Here is a 21,532-nt window from a genome sequence, read left to right as displayed (position 1 = left end):
GTGTGAGATTAGTACAGTCCATATCAAGGACATTTCAATAGGGTAAATAAAGGCAAATTTACAAAGATATAACACTAGCAAAAAAAATCCAACACAGAGTTGAAGACATGCTGAAGCAGAGCATAAGCACTTCTAGGACTGACATTAGACAACATAGAACAACCCAGTAGAGTCATACTTAAAGCAACAGGCAGTACACAGGAGCACATACTTAAAGCAAAAATAACAGCAATTACCACACAATTCCCAGGTCAAATAAAGGCTGACATAAGGACAGGCAATGATGGCAGGTCACTCGTTCACACTATCAACAGAAACCCCTGTCCTGCAGTACAGACAGGGGATACACCAAGAATTGTAATTACTTCTGCTTTTACAGCACAAAGAATGCCTGGATCTCTGTGGGGCAAATGTTGATGGTTAATTCATTTTGCTTCCAACCGGACGTCATTAGAGACATCTGCGTGATGCACGTTGCCTCTGCAAAGAAAGAAACCTGCATTATTCAGGAGTATTTGACATCCGTGACAACTCAGCTACAGAAATGGGACTCACCACCAGGTGAACTGACGACAGAGGGAGTGTGCAAAAGTAGTTGGGCGGTGGGGGGGCAGATACCTGAGAGGTGGAAAGCAGCAGTCTGGAGTGAGAGATATGAGTATATGCAGAGAGCCAAATGAGAGCAGTGACAGCTAGGAAAGGGGAGGGAACTGATGGGGTGATAGCCAAGAAGAGAGGGAGGGACAAGGAAAACCACAAGAGGTGTGGAACTAGCCTGGGAAAGTGGCTTTCTGCCCGTCTCCACTTGCCTCCTGTGATTTGCAAAGCAGCTGATAGTCTCTTCCTTTGGGAAGGGGGAAAAAAAAGTCAGGAGAGTCAGAAGAGGCAGAGAGGCAAGCAACCGCTGAAGAAGGTGGCTGGGCATTGAGTCCCTTTTGTTTCCGTCAAAATGTCAGGAGCCCCCTGGCCCCTGCAAAGCCAGAGGGAGGGGGACGGAGGAGAAGCAGGAGGCAGATGGGGAGAGCCTGGCCGGAGAGGGAAGATGTAAAGCAATGAGGAAGCTGTTCAGTTTACCGGTGGAAGAATGACGCTCCAAGGGCTTGTGCTACTGCAGTTGCTGGCCTCTCTCAGACTGGGGAAGGTAAGAGATTTCATCTGCTTGGAAGGAACCACCTGAGTTTTAGACATGCCGTTTGCCTCTGTGAAGATGTTCCGTCTGCTGTACGGGGAGTTTTGAGGCCTTGGGAATGGGTGACTGTGCTGGGTTAGGGATTCTCTGTTGCATAATGAGACCAAAGCAAAATTCAAGGGGCCCTCATTCATTTTTAGCTGGGTTATGTATTTGCCAGACTAAAAGTGCTACCGTAAAGATTCTGCCCTGTGCTGATTGATTGTCCATTAATGTCGATTGGGAGCAGGGCCAAAAATCAGTGCTATGATGGTTCGCGAGATGTAACTTCAATGTGAATAATTTTACAAATGACAAGCCTGTAAGGGGGAAAAAATGAATTGCAATATCTTCATTCATGCTTGGGTAAGACTGGACACCCTTATCCAAGCCCTTCCCATCAGGCTGTCTGATGTGACACACAACTATTTTGCATGCAGATTTCTTGTCTGCCTCTTCTGTTCCTTGCTGTGGCCTCCCTTCCCCATGCAAGCAGCTGGACTTTCACCCCTCAGTTTGCCCATCTGTACTAATAAGTTAACAATGATTTTCACTGTGAGGAGAAATTCAGACAAGCAGATGTCTAGAGCTACAACGAGAATCCAGTGAGCTCCAAAGAATAGGCGGCACAACTGCCGATCATGCTTTGGATCCCTGGAGCGAGCGCAACTGTATCCTGAAATGTACCTCAGTTTACCCAGATCTGCGCTGGATGTTCTGTGACTTGCGCTCTCAGCAGCGATGCTTCAAAAGTGCCCCAGTAAAGATTTCCTTCTGTTCCATGCTGATTGGTTACCTGATTGTTCGTTAATATCGATTGGAAGTGGGGGACTAAAATCAGCGCGAGAATGTTAAATGAAACATATGTGAATAATTTTACCAATGACAAGGCATTAAGAAAAAAAATACTGGATTGTAGCATCTTCATTCATGCTGAGATAGGACTAGACTTCCTTACTCCTCCTCTCCCTTCCATCAGGCTGTCTGACGCGACGCCCGACTACGTAGTATGCAGATTTCTTGGCTGCTTGTTGGGTTCCAGCATTGTAACTGCCGGGTGTGCTTCGGATAACCGCAACGCAAGCACCTGTTCTTCCAAGTGCTTCACCTTCAGCCAACTCAGGGCCAGTCCAGATCTACGCTGGACGTTCTGTGCCTTGCACATCAAGCAATGCTTTAAGTGCTCAGGTACATAATAAAAATCACAGGGAGTTCCAGACATGGAACTCCCCGTGCATGTCTGGTCTGGCCCTGTCGCAGTTCACTCCCTCCCTCCATCTCCAAATTCAAACCGCACTTACTCATAACCATCTCTCTAGCCCTCCTCTAAACTCTTGTGGATATTCCACTCAGAAGACTGGAGATTCCAGGCCATTAAAGCCCTTTTGTTAAATCTCAGCTCCTCTTTTTTTTAATGAATACTTCTTATTTTATTAATAAGGCTGTTTCCACACGGCTTACCTTGTTCCAGAAAACAGTGAAATCTTGCACGAAATCGCACAAGAAGACGTTGTTGATTAAAGTTGTTGATTAAAAGCAATATTTGATCATGCCTGCACTTCAAAATATCATAAGGAAGGATACATCGAGCGGGGGCTATCTTCATTAGTACCTAATCAGTAATGACACCAGAAAAATGGCAAAGTGTTTTTATTAATGAATTCCTCAAGTGAGGCCTGATTTAGTCCTCAGAGTAGGGTTGCCAGGTCCAGGCTGGAAAATTCCTGGAGATGTTGGGGATGGAGCCTGTAGAGGGTGGGGTTTGGGGAGAGGAGGGGCCTCAGAATGGTATAATACCATAGAGTCTACCCCTCCAAAGCAGCCATTTTCTCCAGGTGAACTGTTCTCTGTCACCGGGAGATCACTTGTAATTCTGGGAGATCTCCAGCCACCACCTGGAGGCTGGCAACCCTACCTCAGAGGCACCACAAAATGATTCAGGAAAATAATTGAGATTGGCCAGCCAATCAAGATGCCTCAGCAGCACCCTCTCTAAGAAAGCTCTTGGCACAAAATCTCCAAGCCAGAGGGAGAGAACACGAAGCAGCGCTGGCCTGGGGCTGGATAAAGCAGAATCTCTCCCCTCTGGCTTGACAATATCATCTCTAGCCATCCTTTATGGCCTCAGGGCCAAATGAGATGTGTGTTGTGAATTCCATGTTTGGAGCTCCACATGCCAGTAACCAAGTTTTTAAAAATCACAGAGCGCTCCAGTCCAGAGACATGGAACTCCCCGCAGCTGTCTGCTTTGGCCCTCAGAGTTTGCCTCATCTTGGATTTGTGTATTTGTACACTCATGGCAGGTCGTAGGAGGAATCTGATGGGGGTGTTGAGTAATGCTTTTGGCTTTCTGCAAACAATGCAAAATGGAATTATTCAAAAAGGCTTTTTACTCAGATAGGAGGGTGGTATTGTAGGGAGGTGGGTCTCGGATGTTTCGCCAATGAGCTGGGAATCGTGGGCTCCACCGTTATGTTGCTTTACATATTATCTGTTGCTTTGAATATGTACTCGTATATACTGCTTGTGCTTCATGTTGTCTAATGTCAATCCTAGAATGGATTATGTTCTGTTTCAGCAATCCTTCAACCCTGTATTGGGATCCTTGCTAATGCTATGTCTCTGTAAACTCGTATTCATCTTCCCTATGGTACTGTTTATGGAAATGTCCTTGACACTGTATGGAAATGCCTACCCTTGTCCTTGCTACTGATAGTACTGATCTCACACTATGTAATCCGCCTTGAGTCTCAGTGAGAAAGGTGGACTATAAATAAATAAATAAATAAATAAATATATTGCATGGAAGAGTTCCATAGAAGCATTTTGCCTTCTGCTGTATCAATGTATGGAAGCAACCTAGGGTTGCCAGCCTCCAGGTAGTGCTGGAGATCTCCCGGAATTACAGCTGGTCTCCAGGCCACAGAGATCAATTCACCTGGAGAAAATGGCTACTTTGGGGGGTGCACTCTATGGAATTATGCCATGCCAAGGTCTTTTCCCTCCCCAAACCCCACTTTCTCCAGGTTTCTCCAGGTTTCACCCCCCAGGTCTCCAGGAAATTCCCAACTTGGAGCTGGCAACCCTAAAGCCACCAGGGCAAGGAGGAGCCTTTCCTGTGACCCCTTTCCTTCTAGAATCAATGGGGAGTGGGAGCATCATTAATTACTCTGCTGTAGGCACAACTATTATCCTTTTGCATCGCCCCCTCCCCTTCCCCCTCCATGGAGCGCCTTGTTCCCAGAACACTTAAGTAAACTGAGCAGCCTTCTGGTAGCAAGTGATTTTCAGTCTCAGAGCTAAGCTACAAGTGACACCTGACACAGGTTGGACACTTGTCAGCTTCCCTCAAGTTTTGATGGGAAATGTAGGCATCCTGGTCTTGCAGCTGTAATGGAGAGCTAAGCTGTAAAACCAGGACGCCTACATTTCCCATCAAAACTTGAGGGAAGCTGAAAAGTGTCCAACCTGTGGAAGGCATCTCTTGTAGCTTGGCTCTCAGGCAAAGCTCTTCAGCCCAGCAGTATTTTTTATATTATTCCTCACGGACAGAAAGGCAAATAGGTGAATGGGGGAACAGATTGTAGAGAGGAACAGGGAGCCTGGCCTGTTTCTCCTCTGAACTCTTAAAAGATGAGTCCATGTTTATTTCTTGAGATAATCAGCTCTCTACTTTTTTTTTTTTTGCTTGCTTCCTTCCTTTCCCAGGCTCTTTTGGAATTCCAGCCTGGTCAGAACCATTTGCAGAATGCAGGTAAGAATAGGGAGTAATCCATTCAAATATTGGCCCTGTTTTTTTACAGTAACGTGGTGACCTCCTTTGAGGAAAATGGTTGCCTTGCACACTCTGTTTCCAAGCTTTTTAAAAAGCTGCCTTCTTCACTGCCTGTTTTGCTTGTTACCAATCCTGCCTCCCATGTGCCCCTTTCCATTTCGACCTGTTTTTCCAGAAGTCTTTGGAGTCCAGGATTTGTGTATTCCTTTCACACACAAACCCGGCCGATTCCACACTACCTTAGCTCCCGCTTTTCTAGTGCAATGATTGCTCCATCTGTTATTGCGCGTTCTTCGCTTGTTTGTCCACATCACCCTTTGAATAGCGCTTCTCCTGCGCAATCCGTTGATCACATCCCCTTTCAAAAAGACGGGTAAAGGGGCAGGAAAAACCCGAACGGCCCCGCGTTGTTGTTTTTTTAAAAAAGGACAAATTGACGCTATATCGACGAGTAAGCATCCTGGTTCAATGGTACAACGACACCATTAATATAATATATATTAAAAAATCACCCGAGACACTTACGATGAGCGCTTGGAACATCACAGCCTGCATGCTCGTTGAAATCATCCAGGAATGGGTGAGCGGTCACGATCACCTACAGCAGCATCCCACAGCAGAGCTTCATTTTGTCTTTGGAAAATTGACATCTGTGCCTAACTCGTCGGCACAGTCTGTGTCGGGCATAACATGAGCCATGATTTCAGTATCATGTGGATGCCCCCCCCCCCAATATATAAATTGAATTAACATATGAAATTGTTCCTCTGATATTTGAGGTCTGCCCACTTTTTAAAAATGAGATTAATATGATGAGATGTCACCATATCGACACGGTACTCTTTTATTTTTTAAAAAAAGGGGTGGGGACAAAGGCGGAGAATTACTCCTTAATTGGGAGGCAGGTCAAGAGAGGCTCGGAATTCAACGGAGGGCAGTTATTCGTCAAAAGATAACCTGCGGCGAAAGTGCAATGGGCTGTGGCGACGCCATGCCGAATTAATGACGGCTTCGGAGATGATGCGTGTGAACAGATGAAGGAATGGCACTGCGGAAGTGAAAAACTGCCGCAAGAACGACGGTAGTGTGGATTCGGCCCGTCTGTGCATAAGCACAGAATTGTGCCATAGGTGCCGAATTCATCATACTGCTTTAATTCTTCAAAAGGCAAATTTCTAGCTCTTAAGACTGTGAGGGTATGTAAGAAGCTGCCTTATATCACCAGACCGTTGATAACTGAGTTAGGGTTGCCAGCCTCCAGGTGGGGGCTGAAGATCTCCCAGAATGACAACTGGTCTCCAGGCCACAGAGATCAGTTCACCTGGAGAAAATGGCTACTTTGGGGGGTGGACTCTATGGAATTATGCCATGCCAAGGTCCTTTCCCTCCCCAAACCCCACTTTCTCCAGGTTTCACCCCCCCCCCCCCAGATCTCCAGGAATTTCCCAACTTGGAGCTGGCAACCCTATCCCCCCTCTCCCCAAATCCATGAGGGGGAAGATAGGCTTAAGGGTACTGCTGGCTTAAAAGATCACCGATTGGCTTGGTTCCAGCAGTAAATCTTCACTGACAGAATATTTCCATAAACAGAATAGGAAATCCTCACTTTCTCCCTCCCACTGCAATCCAAAATGCTCCCTGAAATGCTGCTGGGGGGTGGATGGGAAGAAGACCCTCAAGAACTGCAGGAAGGGTGAATTAGGACTCGAGCAGGGCCATATTATTCATAAGGCTGACTAGGCCGAAGCCTAGGGGCCCTGCAGGGATTAGGGGCCCATCAATTTTTTTTGCTGAGGCACACCCCAAATTACAATTAACTGATTCTCTTATATAACCTCTATTAATAAGATAATTAACTGTTTCCTTACTGAAGTGAAACAAATGGTCTCTTATATTAAAACAATTATCCATAAATTATATATATTTTAATAAATAATAAACATTGTATTCACTTCAAAATATTACAGTATTGAACAATTATACCTCCAAAATGTGCTTTCCTGAAGAGTTCTATTCACACAACAGGAGATCCTCAAAATGGGTAGGGCTATGTACTGCGGTCTCGTACCTACTGTGCCAGGGCCAGGCTGTCAGCTGCCGTGGGGTGAAAGATTGAAGTGCTGGAGGGGGCCCGAAATACCTGAAAGCTGAGGGGCCTGGCCATGGGTTAATACAGCCCTGATTGAGAGTCAACAGTGAGAAGGGGGAATTGGTGAAAATTGCACCCCTTCTATTAATGGAAGCCATTAGCCATTGTTTCACCCTGCAGTTGTGTGTGTAAAGTGCTGTCAAGTTACAGCTGACTTCTGGTGACCCCCATGAAGTTTTCAAGACAAGAGACATTCAGAGGTGGTTTGCCATTGCCTGTCTCTGGGTAGTGACTTAGAGCAGAACCACAAGTGACAAAAGGCACAGATTGGACACTTGTCTGCTTCCCTCAAGTTTTGATGGGAAAGGTAGGCAGCTTGGCGGAATGTTGGACAAGTGACAGTTGAAAAGTCCATTGGACAGCAGTCAGAGAGTGAAGCTGCGAGACCAGGATGCCTACATTTCCCATCAAAACTTGAGGGAAGCAGACAAGTGTCCAATCTGTGCCTTTTGTCATTTGTGGTTCTGCTCTTAGTGACCCCGGACTTCCTTGGTCATTTCCTTGGTCTCCCACTCCCATCCAAGTACTAACCAAGGCTGACCCTGCTTAGCTTCTGGGATCTGATGAGATTTGGCCTTCCTATCGTTAGCAGAAGCAAAATTCATACATATACCCAAACTGAATTTGTTTAAAGTGCATAGAATGTAGTTTTCCATGGAGCAGAACTTGGGGCATCAAAAGAGCCATGACAACTACAGATTAAATGTACACAGTCAGGTAATTGGTTACTTGAATCCCAGACACAATGACCTCCATCCAGTGGGCCTGCCCAAGGTATTCATGGAGCCAACCTGTCTTCTCTTTTGCTTCTAGTGTCTCCTCCATGTTGGATAGAGTCCTTTGGGTATTACAATGGGTCTCTGTCCATGACAGTCTCTGGTTTGGCATGCTTAAATTGGTCAGACTTCCCAGATTACATTCGGCAGTATCCAAATCGAGGACTGGGAAACCACAACTACTGTAGAAATCCAGACGGTGGAGTGACACCATGGTGCTTTTACCAGCTTGCTTCTGGGGCAATTGGCTGGGCCAACTGTGACTGTAACCATGGTAAGTACCAATTGCTACACCTTCTGGTCATGTTTGGGTTGTCAGTGACTCCTTTAAAGAGCAGGTTACAGGGAATATTATGGAAAGTTTGCAGGATATTAAAGAAGTGCTTGAGGCCAGTGTTGGAAGAGCTCAAAACAGCCGAAAGGAAAGATTTCAAACAGAAACTTCAGGGCAAAATTACCTAAAGTAATCCTATTCTTTTCCCTCCAACTCTGTATTGACATGTTTAACTACATGCAGCACAAAAGCGTGTATAATGGAGCTCAGATAATTCGATCTATCAAAGAAATAAATATAAATTATGATAAATATGAATCTGTCCCAAAATGTGTAACTCACAAGCAGAGGTTTTTTTCAGTGGGAACATGGTGGAACGGAGTTGCGGCACCTCTTGAAAATGGTCACATGGCCGGTGGCCCCGCCTCCTGATCTCCAGACAGAGGGGAGTTTAGATTGCCCTCTGCACCGCAGCACAGAGGGCAATCTAAATTCTCCTCTGTCTGGAGACCAAGGGGCAGGGCCACTGGCCATGTGACCATTTTCACCGAAGGTGATTTAAACTTTAAAAAACTCCCCCCTTGTTCCAGCTGACCCAAAGTGACATCATTGTGCAGTCCTGAGTTCCTCCACTGAGTTCCACCACCTCTTATCCCAGAAAAAAAGCCCTGCCCACAAGTTAAGATCTTTGGTAGAGGATATCCCCAATTATGCCCTTCCCATTTTCAGAAGTGTGGAAGTTGCTCTTAGGAGGCAGGATTTTCTCTGCTGGGATGCTCACATTTGAAATTCTTCCTATTAGCTGCTTGGCAGGTACCTAGCACCAGGAGAGCATACTCCGGGCCATGTAGGGACTTTTTGTTAATTTTCTTTAGTTTGGCTGAATTGTGTATTTTCTTTCCCCGTGATTCATCAGTATTTTTTTATGCTGATGGCTAGAATTGTATTGTGTGATCGTGTTTGTTTTGGTGGACATTTAAAATTGATTTACATAGTTTTAAGCTGCCTTGGAAGCTGTGGATGAAAGATTGTGGGAAACGGTTTAAATAATAAATCTATTGACGAGGGAGCCTCAAGGAGGATTCAAGGCAGGAGTCGCTTAAGAAAGGAGTACCCTATTCCTTCTCCTGTCTTCAGGTGTGTTCAGTTCAACACAATTGATGTGTTGCATGCAAAGGTATGCAAGAAAGCCCCAGAGCATTGCTTTTTTCTATTATAATGGATTTAATTGCTTAATTTATACCCTGCCTTTTTCACCAATGAGGACCCGAAGCAGCTTACATCCTCTTCCTCTCCTCCAATTTATCCTCACAACAACCCTGTGAGGTAGGTTAGGCTGAGTGGGGGCAATTGGACCAAGGTCACCCAGCGAGCTCTCAGGGCAGAGTGGGCATTCAAACCTAGATCTCCCAGATGCACTGTAACAACTATACCACACTGACTATCATAAAAGGACCCCTGGAGCAGAGAAATGTTGGGTTGCATCAACTCTCATCCTTTGAGAGGCCTCTTTTCATTCTGCTTCACCTTTTAACAGTGTGTATGCGCCCCAGATAGAGTATAACTTTTTCTTGTATACATTTTAAAAAGTGAGAGAAAGAGGCTTGCTAAGTTCTCCAATTTGATGATGATGATAACAACATTCGATTTATATCCCGCCCTTCAGGACAACTTAACACCCTCTCAGAGCAGCTTACAAATTGTGTTAGTATCCCCACCACAATCACCCTGTGAGGTGGGTGGGGCTGAGAGAGCTCCGAGAAGCTGTGACTGACCCAAGGTCACCCAGCTGGCTTCAAGTGGAGGAGTGGGGAATCAAACCTGGTTCTCCAAATAAGAGTCCTGCCACTCTTAACCACTACTCCAAACTGGCTCTCTTGGTAAAACCTTCACCATCAAATATTTTTGTCGAATAACAGCAGCAACTGTGCTTTGATGATGATGATAATTATAATATTAATAATAACAGTAATTCTAGACAGATTAGTGCCCCACTCAGAATGGTGAACAAGGTCAGTGTTGTTGTTATCCCCACAATACAGCTAGGAAGCTGGGGCTGAGAGGAGTGGCTTACTCAAGGCCACCTACTGAGCTCAGAGCTTGTCAACTTCATCTCCCTGGATTTTAATAAGCAAGTGAAATTGACCGGACGTGCTACTTGTATGATGAGAGGACGGATACCATACACGTGCATACAGAATGTAAGGAGGTGATGTGCTGGCAAGCTAACATTTGCACGCATGATGGCATTGCGAATGTGACAGTTGGGTTTAAATTAGATGTGGGTTGCATGCAAAGTCCAGGTGCTTGCTTGCCAGCATTACGTTTAAATGTGCTTAAGTACATTAACATTGATGTTTAAAAACAAGAGGATTGGGTTGTACAGTCATGTCTAGAGTTGCTATAGCTTAGTACCCAAGAAGCAAAACTATAACCCAGCAAATCTTCAGATTAAATCTCAACTTTGCAACAAGCTCATGAAGTGGCTTGTAGTGAATCCAGGATTCCCCCCCCCCCCCCCGTTCAGGTCCAATCTAGCAATAAAAACACTGGCCTGCTGCTCTGCAGGGGAATGGTTAAGACTGATGCTTCAGAATGGCTCCAAAAGCTCTAAAATGTCTCAGAGAATGTATTGAACATAATTGGCCCCCCCTACTGGTGAAATGAAGGGAAACATTGTTCACGCCCCTTTCTCTCTGTTTTCATAACCACTGTATTTGGCTGTGCAAAAAAAGCAGAAGACATTTGCAACAGATAATTCATTCACTCCCAATCAGTTGGTCACTCCTGATGGAAACAAGCATCAGGCAATATCCTGCAATGAAAGAAAGGCAGACCTCAAGATCTGCCAAGTCTTCTGAAGTTTCCTCTGATGTGATCCTTTGGGCCTCTGTGTTTGGACAGGTGCTGTGCGATTGGCGGAAGATGGCAGGGTGGAACTATATTTCAGTGGGCTGTGGGGTACTATCTGTGGGGATGAATGGACGGACAGGGACGCCAGCGTGGTCTGCAGGCAGCTTGGTCTCAGGTAGGAATGTTTCAGGGAGGGGAGAAGAGCTAAGGCACAGGGCCCCCGTTCAAAATGCTTAGCCCCCTGCAAAAAAGGAACTTCCTCATTTTGACACTCTTTGGGGTGCGTGCAATAAAGGCAAAAATGTTTATTCCCTGTTAAATAATAACTGCCTTGTTGAAGAATGCATCAGAAGTGTCAGGTGGAAAGTAACATCTCTTTTTTTTTTTAACAAAGGAGGGGGAGGACCACATTGTGCCTGTTACTGAACATTCTGTTGCAGCCACTTTGGAATGAGGGACCTCTCTGTGCAACACTTAGAGCCAAACTACAAGTGACGTCTTACAAAGGTTGGACACTAGTCGGCTTCCCTCAAGTTTTGATGGGAAATGTAGGCATCCTGGTTTTACAGCTTGGCTCTCCATTACAGCTGCAAGACCAGGATGCCTACATTTCCCATCAAAACTTGAGGGAAGCCGACTAGTGTCCAACCTGTGTAAGAAGTCACTTTTAGTTTGGCTCTTAGTCCTTACCCTTTGAGGAGCGGTAGGGCTTGGCCAAGAGAGAGGGGAGGGACCAGGATTTCACAGCAAAAGATATTTTTTTCCCTCTTCACGGAAGTGCAAAACTTTGTGCCCTTCCTAATATTTCACTGTTTGCTGTAAAAAATTATCCAATTATTCTCCCCTCCAAATTCAGCACAACTATATTATATGCATATGCATATGTAGATAAACTCAACAGTGGGACCCATAAACTAGTATAAAAGGAAATTACCTAGCCTAGAGATCCCAGCATGGTGAATTTTGCCACCATGGCATCCACTAATGGTTTGGCACCCATTTGCTTCTTCCACAAATCACGTCTTCCTCAAAGCCAGTCCTGGCTTTACTCCATCCCATTGTAGGAGGTGTTTCAGAAGAATAGGGAGGCCTCTGCAGAGAATGCCCATTCAGCAATAGCTGCCTCCATCATAGGAGGATGCTTGGTTTGGAACTTCCCAAAATTTTGTAAAATAGAAAAGAGTCCAGTAGCACCTTTAAGACTAACCAACTTTACTGTAGCATAAGCTTTCGAGAACCACAGCTCTCTTCGTCAGATGCAATGAAGTTGGTTAGTGATGCATCTGATGAAGAGAACTGTGGTTCTCGAAAGCTTATGCTACAGTAAAGTTGGTTAGTCTTAAAGGTGCTACTGGACTCTTTTCTACTTTGCTGCTGCAGACTAACATGGCTAACTCCTCTGGATCTATGACCAACATTTTGTGACGCCCTGCGGTGGCCATTTTGTGAGACACTTACTTCCAATTCACAAAATTCCAAAAGGACCCACAGACTCGCCGAGACTGGGAGTCCCTGATCTAGCCTGTCACTGCAGCAGATGTAAGGATGGTGTTAGATCTGGTCTGCGCATGCAGTTGATAATTAAAGGGGCAGAGTGCTGAACTGGAAGACCAGACTGTACCACTTCAGACTGCAGGAGATTATATTCTTCAAAGTTCCTCTTAGACAAGCCTGTCTCGGAAAGAAACTCTGTAGGTGAGGAGCCACTACAAATGAAGTCCAGCTCAGGCTGACCACCAATGTTTTTGATGCCTAGAGGGCCCCCCAGAGTAAGACTTCCCCAAAAGGTCTCAAGAAACAACAGGTTTTATATAATGATGTTTCTCCTTTGTGGCCTCTTGCCTGGCTCCTCTGTGCTTTCATGTTGTGACCTTAGAGTGGCCTTTTTAATGATCTGTCAAAACTGCAACCAGCAGGAATAATGGAACATCCCTGCACTTAGCTGTAACTTGATTGAGCAGTACAAGCTACAAAATAGTAGTTTTGGGGCCAGTGGTTTGCTATATAGTTTAGTTGCTGCTGGAGAAACCGAGGCTGCTGTGAGATTTTCACTGTGGTTTTTACATTTTCTCCTGCCTTGCTTAGTGAAATCGGTACAGCTCAAAGGGTGAGCTATTCTGGTCTGAGCCCGATGCCCTTCCACCTGCGGTCTGCAAACTGTCGTGGGGATGAGAAGATGCTGTTGCAGTGCGGGTGCCAAGAGATGTTCGGAACCTGCGTCCAGGGACTCGGGGCTGCAAATTGTGTCCCTCCTCACGGTAAACTTTTGAATAGATGCCTCTGTTCCAGCCCTTCGCAGTTCAATGACTGTGTTCATTTCTAAAGAGAGCTGCAAGTGATATGAGAACAACACTGGCGTTAGCGCACGCTCACTCCTTTTATGATCCAGTCAAGTCACACAGGTTTTAAAGCACAGTAAAAATAGCTTCCCAGGGGGACGAACTTCGTGGGGCGACAGTGCTTCCTCTGCATCACATTCAAATCTGAGGAAAAACTCTTTCCAGTTTTACTTGCAGACCAGCCACAAACACGTGATAGGACCAATTGTGTCTGTTTGTGTATCTGCCACTTTTGCATGTAAAGCAAATTATGGAAAGGTCTAGCCACAGGAGGTATGCAGGCAAAGGGGCATGAACCCCATCTATCTATGATATTGAGCGATCATATTTTTATCCTGCTCTTCTTCTGAGAACATGGTTCTCCCTTCTCCTGTTTTACCCTCACAACAATCTTGTGGAGTCAGTTAAAGAGAAAGTGGGGCCATGGCTTTGAAATGGGTCTGTGGATCAGCGGTAGCTATGCAGGCAGAAGGTCCAATTCCCAGCATCTCCAAGGAAAAAGATTTAAGTGGTGGGTAATGGGAAAGACTTTTATCTGAGACTCAGGAGAACCTCTTTGTCATTCAGAGAAGACAGTAATGACCTTGACAGGCCATGGGTCTTGCTCGGTATAAGAGAGTGCCATGTGCGTATGTGATTGAATACTTCAAGGTCACCAAGGTCACCCAGGGCACTTTACTATAACTACTACACAACACTGCCCTCCCCACTCTTCCACCATACCTCTTTGCACCCCATAACTTCAGGTAGTTTTTCTTCCAGTACTGGAAGCCAGCTAGACTGGGAGGAAAGTGCCTAGGGCAATGGAGGAACGGTGAGGTAAGTTGAGGAAGAGATTACCCCCCTCCCATCTCGCTTTTAATCGAAATATCAGCCCAAAGTCCAAGGAATTAAAATAATTTATTTTAATGCAGTGTGTAAGTAGTCAGGTCATTTGGTAAGGGACAGCCCATGCTTTGCCATGATGAGATGGATGCAACCCTGGCCCATTAGGGGCCAGAACTCTTGAAACAAATAATAGGCAGGAAATACAGGGGTAGAATCTCTAAAGAATTGTTGTTCTCAGCCACTACGGCTTTGTTTCAATTTCCCCCCTTCCTTTATTGATCTCTCCTCTTTCCTGAAGAGCAGGTGTAGGGACCCCACTTCGTCTGGTAGGGGGAAAGGAGAGCTTTGAAGGAAGAGTGGAAGTCTACCATGATGGCCGTTGGGGCACCATCTGTGATGACCAGTGGGACAACCGGGACGCCGAAGTAGTTTGCAGGCAGCTGGGCCTCAGGTCCGTGAGTGCACGGCTGCCCTGCCACATTTGTATTGAAACCAGTCCCACAAAGGGATTTTGGGTCTTCATGGTGTGGGTGTTTTTCTTCTCTACAGTGGAAACCCAAAGGCTGTGTCTTGGGCTCGCTTTGGGCAGGGCTTGGGCCCAATCCTCCTGGACGAGGTCGACTGCTCAGGGAATGAGTTTTTACTGGACCAGTGCAAGAAGAGTAACTGGGAGGAGCACAACTGTGACCACGTTGAAGATGCTGGAGTAATCTGTGACCCCTTTGCAGGTAGGGATCCCTCCAACACTCCGCAAGGCTAATGGGCTCTCTCTTGTTACACATGACCAGGGCTTTTTTTCAGCAGGAACAATGTGGAACAGAGTTCCGGCACCACCTGAAAATGGTCACATGGCCGGTGGCCCCACCCCCTGATCTCCAGACAGAGGGGAGTTTAGATTGCCCTCTGCAGTGCGGAGGGCAATCTAAACTCCCCTCTGTCTGGAGATCAGGGGGCGGGGCCACCGGCCATGTGACCATTTTCACCGAGGGCGATTTAAACTTTAAAAAACTCCCCCCCTGTTCCAGCTGACCCAAAGTGACATCATTGTGCAGTCCTGAGTTCCACCACTGAGTTCCACCACCTCTTTTTCCAGGAAAAAAGGCCCTGCACATGACACAACTCTTGGGTCTGCTTTATCCTCCTTAACTGTATGGCTGCTCCTGGGACTGCATCTGGCTTCATGTTTATAAGAACTGAATAACGAGTGACCAAACACAACCAATTTGTGTTTTGTCTGCAACTGAATGTTAGCCAGTGGATGGTGTTGTCATTTTAACTACTTTCTCATTACCAGTGGTTATTATGGCAATTAGAGACATTGAAGTGACTCGTTGCTATGGAATTTAATTGCCTTGACCCAATTTGCCTGCCAGAGGTCTTACTTACTATACTCAAAACATCATCTTCCATAAAAATAACAGCATTTTAAAATTTTAAAATATCTGCATGTGCTCTCTCTATATCTCTGTATCTTTACAGTTGCTGCTAAATACCTGCCTTGCTTGATGTATTACTCTCTCTTGGCTCCATCTTGGCAAGTAATTTCCTTATCGATGAAAGGTATAGGGAGCAGGGCTTTTTTTCAGCGGGAACGCGGTGGAACGGAGTTCCGGCACCTCTTAAAAATGGTCACATGGCCGGTGGCCCCTCCCCCTGATCTCTGGACAGAGGGCAGTTTAGCTTGCCCTCCGCACTGCCGAGCGGCACGGAGGGCAATCTAAACTCCCCTCTGTCTGGATATCAGGGGGCGGGGACACCAGTCATGTGACCAGTTTCGCCGAGGGCAATTTAAACTTTAAAAAACTCCCCCCTTGTTCCAGCTGACCCAAAGTGATGTCATTGTGCGGTCTTGAGTTCCACCACTGAGTTCCACCACCTCTTTTCCCAGAAAAAAAGCCCTGATAGGGAGAATAGTCTTCCTGCTCTTGTAAGCGTGTTAGTTTGACTCCTCTCCATCTATCTTATAGGGCCAAAATAGAGACACGTTGACTGAAAGCATGTGGTTTGTGTAATGAGGACTCTAGTGTTCTCACTTAGTAAACATTTCTGACCTGTCTAGTTTCAAGTTCCAGGTGGAAGTTCATATGATGGAATGCAAATTCCTAGCACATTAAAAATAAACCTAGCATTTCAGGGGGAAGACTGGTAGTTTAGGCTTCTCCCTCACATTCTAGTTTTCTATGTGCAGGTTAAAAGGTAAAGGTAGTCCCCTCTGCAAGCACAGAGTCATTACTGACCTATGGGGGGACGTTGCATCACGATGTTTTCTTGGCAGACTTTTGTTATGGGATGGTTTTGCCCAGTCATCTACACTTTACCCCCAGGGAACTAGGTACTCATTTTACCAACCTCAGAAGGATGGAAGGCTGAGTCAACCTTGAGCTGGTTACCTGAATCCGGCTTCTGCCTATGTGCAGAAGTTCCCCCCAAATAGAGTTTTATCATGTACAGTTTGCAGTGATATAGCCCAGACACAAGTTTACAGGGAGATATAGGCATTGTTGCATTCCTTCTCTTTGCTATTCTTTAATCTCTAGTGAAAGTGTAGGCAGAGTAGATTTGCTGTTCACTGTTTGACTCTGCTGAAGTTGTTGGAGGGAGGGATACTCCAGAAGGCTGCTACAAAACCACAAAAGTTGTACTAAGAAGTGCAAAACAGCACAACAAAAATAAATAATGTAAATGAACACATATTTGCACACAGCTGAATTACGTGGTTCATTCTGGCTACTTTTGGTGGGAGAGGAAGGTATAGGAATTGTGGAATACTGGGTTATAATAATTCTGTAATGACAAGTGGGCAGTTTAGTGGGTGGTTGAGCAGGCAAGAATATGTGTGTGTGTCTGCATGTGTGCTAACTGCAGACTCCTGACCTATGGAAAGCTCAGAAGCTGTTTCTGATCTAAGACTTTAGTGAAGACTAGGGTCGCCACGTGGTCTCCCCCCTCCCACCATAACCTGGGAAGAGGGCTGCACCTGGAATTCACCTTAGGCGTGATCCTTGCATGTGCACTCCAGGCCCCAACACGATGATGCCACTTTCAGAAATGGTGTCATCACCCCAGGTTGCGCAGGCCCCAGCCTCTGAGTCTCTTGGAGATGGGGCCATGCAGCTGGGGGACGGTAGTGGGGAACTGGCCTGGCCAGCCCAACCCTTCCAGAGACACGCCACTCAATGTGGAGTGCAGAGGTGGGGGTGTTGTGAATCCTGTCTGCAAGCGGCACCAGCCCCCTGGCCAAGTCCACTCCCACCTGTTCCGCAGCAGCGAGTAAGCCAACATCCTCTGCATCATGCAGCTCCCTCTCCTTCCTTGCCTTTCCCTTCCTCCTCTTCTCCTCCCTCCCCCAGGTGTCTGGTGTTCTCAGTGCATTTCCCTCAGACAGTCCAATGAAATACCAGACTGTCCAGGTGAAAACCGGACAGCTGGCAACCCAAAAGTTACAAACTTTTCTAAGTTCTATAGATACTATGGGGATTTATAAACTTTAAAAAAGGAAAGTCAAGATGCTCAGTATTCTCCAGTATGTGCATATTCCACAGCCTGCCTTAATGTGAACAGGTAGGAAGTGGCTGTTTCTTGCAGCAGACTCAAGAGGAAAATGGAGTGCCATTTTATGATGCCAAACTCCATCTTCTGTTATTAAAAGGTGTGTGTGTGTGGCGGGGGGGGGGGGGGATTTTCTCTTCAAATGGAAACAATATCTCAGGTTGTGGCTGGCAGGTGTTTTGCTCCACTTTCTTTTCCAACTGTTGTATTGCAACTAACAAGAAAAATGAATATAATGGCATTTATCCGACCACACCGTTTCTCCTGCAGAATAGCAGTTCCATTTGCAGAAGAGGGGGCAGAGATTTCTGCAATTCCCCCTCCCATAGTAGATCCCCAACTTATCCTTGATGCTGTTCCTGAGGTTTTGCTGACTGCCAGGAACAAAATTTCAAGGTGGGGGGGGTGTTTCCAGTGGGGAGTTAAGAATGTGGTTAAATCTTTTGGACTGAAAGATTAATAAGATGCTCATCTATTCTAGTACGGTATACAGCCATCAGCAAGATAGGATGGGAATTTCCCTTGCTGATCACTTGTTTATGTCTCACATCCCAGCAGAAGGCAGCATTCGCCTGGCAGGAGGCCACACCCCAAATGAAGGGCGGGTGGAGATATACCACAGTGGAGACTGGGGGTCCATCTGCGACGATGGCTGGACAGGTTTCACAGCCCAGGTGGCTTGCAGGCAGCTGGGCTTCAGGTAAGTTAATAGTCTCTTGGATACGGTTTAGTGGGGAACTTCCTTTAAGCAAAGTTGGGTGATTCAACTGTGGTTCCATTCAGGCATCACACCAAACCATGTGTGGGCTGAGCCTAGTTTAAAACTCAAGTCACTGCATGCCAAAATGTGCTTTTGGCCAATTGGAGTTGTGTTCCCCCGACCCACCTTGCTATCCCAGCAATCACACAGCAGCTGCAGGGAATGCCATTTCCAAGACTCAGAGAGCTCCCTTTTCAGCTCAGAACTGTGGTGTGGGGAGGAAGAGAATCTCCTGCTTCCCCCCGCATGTTTTCTGGAGCTGAAATGGCCTGGACAGGGAGTTACTTGAAATGCCATCAAGAGTACTATTAGAAAGCACGTTAAATCTTAAAAAGAAAAAAAAATAGCTCACAGATTGTTCAGTTTTTGACCAAAACATATAGAAACCTGAATAGCAATGCTGACTAACAATCAATGTTGAAATTCTTTTAATGATGTTCTCAGCATACACAGCTCTTCATGGACTAACATAAGCAAAAAACTTAAGTTCCCCCAGGGGGACTTACAGTTCAAATTTTAGCAGTAGGGGAAACAACAGAAGGAGAAATGAGGAAGAAATAAGGGTTCAAATCAAATCAGAGTTACCAGCTGGAGCTCTAACCGGAGTTACGACTACCAAGAATAGCTCCCCTGGAGAAAACAGCTGCTTTGGATGGTGGATTGTATGACATTATTCCTTGCTGAGGTCCCTCCCCTCCCCAAACTCCACCCTCCCCAGGCTTCACCCCCCCCCAAATCTCCCGGAATTTCCCACACTGGACTTAGCAACCCTAGACAAGGGAAGATGGGGTCATAGCTGGTTGCTAGTGGGTGAAGGAAGCTTAGGGCTAGGCCCAAGTGTCATGTCTTTGCTTCCTCTTCCAGGGGTCCAGCCAGGCTAGCATCAGAGGGGGAATTTCCTTCTGGTCAAGGCTTCATCTTACTGGACGACGTGGCCTGCGCGGGCACTGAGCTCTCTCTGCTGCACTGTTCCCATAGCAACTGGGGACAGCACGACTGCTCACATGAGGAGGATGTGGGAATTCACTGTTCCCCTGAGAGCAACAAAATCACAGAGGAGATACCAGGTAATGGATGATGGACCCTCCCCCAAGGTGAGAACTCAGTGCTGAGGCCACGCTGAGGGATGGGCTCCATGATATGGTCCCTTCCCAGTAGGCTTGCCAACCTCCATGAGGGGCCTGGAGATCTCCCAGAATTACAACTAATCTCCAGATAACGGAACTCAGTTCCCCCTAGAGGAAGTGGCTGCTTTGGAGGGTGGACTCTGTGATACCAAACCCTGCTCCACCCCCAGATCAGGAATTCACAAGTGAGCCAGGCTTGGAGAAATGTACCTAGAGAGAGGTAGGGTTCCCAGGTGCCTGTCAGTGGCGGGCAAACTCCCAGGGATCGACAGGAGGAGGCAAGCTCCTAGCGCTTGCCCGCCACCATCAGGCACCTCAGGAGTGCACGCTGTGCATGCGCTCCCAACCAGCGCAGCAACGTCACTTTTGGAAGTGACATCATTGCGCCGCCTGCAGGAGCATTCATGCACTTCATTTGGGCCCCATGTGGAGCACGGTAGTGCTCATGTGGCTGGCGTGGTGATGTCACTTCTGGAAGTGATGTCATTATGCCACCTCCAGGTGGCGCGCGCACGTAAAGTGCTCACACAAAAGAAGACCTCGTGCCTGGCACAAAGTAAGTGCCAGGGATTCTGTCCTCCCAACGGGAGGTGAGGGGTACCTGGCAGCCCTAGTGGGGAAGTATGGGGAGGGAAGGTGAAAGCAGAACGATGTTCAGCCCTCTCACCTGCATGTAACTTTTAGAGTAAACAAAAATTAGGTAAAGCAGGCACACACACACACACACAAGCATCCTATCTGCCACTTTATGTGAACAGATCAGACATGTGAGCATCAAATATGGCTGACCACAGGGCACCTATCTTGGCATATAGAACCAACAGTCCATAATTCCACTTTTAAAAAAACCGAATGGGCCTCATTTTCTTCTTTTTTGGGGCCTCCATTTCTCTATCTTGCTTTCTTTCAAGACACTTTACTTGTCCTTTCCCATACTTAGTGGGTATAGTTATTTTTTTCAGTTCCCAGCTTCGATACTGAGACAGGGCGGTGTGATGCTTACTTTGTCAGGTTTGGTATCTGGCTTCAAATCCCCATTCTGCCACGAAACTTGTTGGGGTGACTTCAGGCCAGCCACTCTTTCTCTGCGTAACCAGACCTCACAGAGTTGTTGTGTAAAACTGAGAAAGGGAGAAGCATATAGCCTGATCAGAGCTCCTCAGATGAAAAGCAAGATATAAGTGTACTAGAAATGGAGAAAATTTGGAGAAAATTTGGAGCTGCCAAATGTGGGGAGATATGAAATGTAAGAGGGGTCAGTTCACCACCACTTTCTCTTGTGCCCCTTCTAATGCCCTACTAGGACATTTGTTTTTTTTCCTGGAAGTGACATCATAGCATCAGTGATGCTTCCCCCACTTCCTTCTCATGGCCGATCTGATTGGCTACAGGCACTTGGGTACGGTAGCAGGGTACCTGGACACCCTACTTCCACATTATGTTTGAAAACAAACCTTGGTTTGCCAAGCTCTTGTTTAGTTTGGCCTTCAGTACAAGCGGCTCCAGGCTGAGCCAGCCCTGCTCTATCCAGTGGTTAACACTATCTTCTATGCAACTTAACATCACCCAGGATTGCCTGTGCGGCTGGTGGATGGGGAGAACACCAAAGAAGGGCGTGTGGAAGTGTTTCTGAATGGGCAGTGGGGCAGTGTCTGCGATGATGGCTGGACAGACAGAGATGCGGCAGTGGTTTGCAGACAGCTGGGTTATAGGTAAGAGGGTTACAAGGTTTTGTTTAAGGATTGTTGACGTCAACTTAAAAAAGATCTGAAACTTTCTTCTCTGTCTGCTTTTGTGGGTGTAGCTTACTACTTGGATATGTAAGGTTGCTAACACTCAAGTGGGGCCCGGAGATCTCTTAGAATGATAACTGATCTTTAGACAACAGAGATCAGTTCCCCTGGAGAAAATGGCTGCTTTGGAGGGCAGACTTT

General features: G+C 46.4%; 1 protein-coding gene across 2 annotated transcripts in view; it reads left to right on the top strand.

The window, feature by feature from the left end:
* Positions 1–810: 810 nt before the first annotated feature.
* LOC129332175 (neurotrypsin-like) overlaps positions 811–21,532 on the top strand; it is a 32,415-nt gene continuing 11,693 nt past the window's right edge. The window contains exons 1-10 of one of the 2 annotated variants that reach the window (XM_054983075.1): positions 811–1,141; positions 4,877–4,922; positions 7,906–8,142; positions 11,047–11,170; positions 13,081–13,253; positions 14,466–14,613; positions 14,712–14,890; positions 18,270–18,411; positions 19,336–19,538; positions 21,169–21,310. In XM_054983075.1, coding sequence (XP_054839050.1) covers positions 1,085–1,141; positions 4,877–4,922; positions 7,906–8,142; positions 11,047–11,170; positions 13,081–13,253; positions 14,466–14,613; positions 14,712–14,890; positions 18,270–18,411; positions 19,336–19,538; positions 21,169–21,310 — 1,451 coding nt within the window. In that variant the 5' untranslated portion in view covers positions 811–1,084. Of the gene's footprint in view, positions 1,142–4,876; positions 4,923–7,905; positions 8,143–11,046; positions 11,171–13,080; positions 13,254–14,465; positions 14,614–14,711; positions 14,891–18,266; positions 18,412–19,335; positions 19,539–21,168; positions 21,311–21,532 lie in introns of both variants that reach the window. The other variant, XM_054983074.1, reaches the window with a different exon arrangement.

Source organism: Eublepharis macularius, chromosome 6, assembly GCF_028583425.1.
Source record: "Eublepharis macularius isolate TG4126 chromosome 6, MPM_Emac_v1.0, whole genome shotgun sequence".
NCBI lineage: Eukaryota > Metazoa > Chordata > Lepidosauria > Squamata > Eublepharidae > Eublepharis > Eublepharis macularius.
Note: the sequence above shows the minus strand (reverse complement) of the source record. Positions and strands in the feature narration are given on the sequence as shown.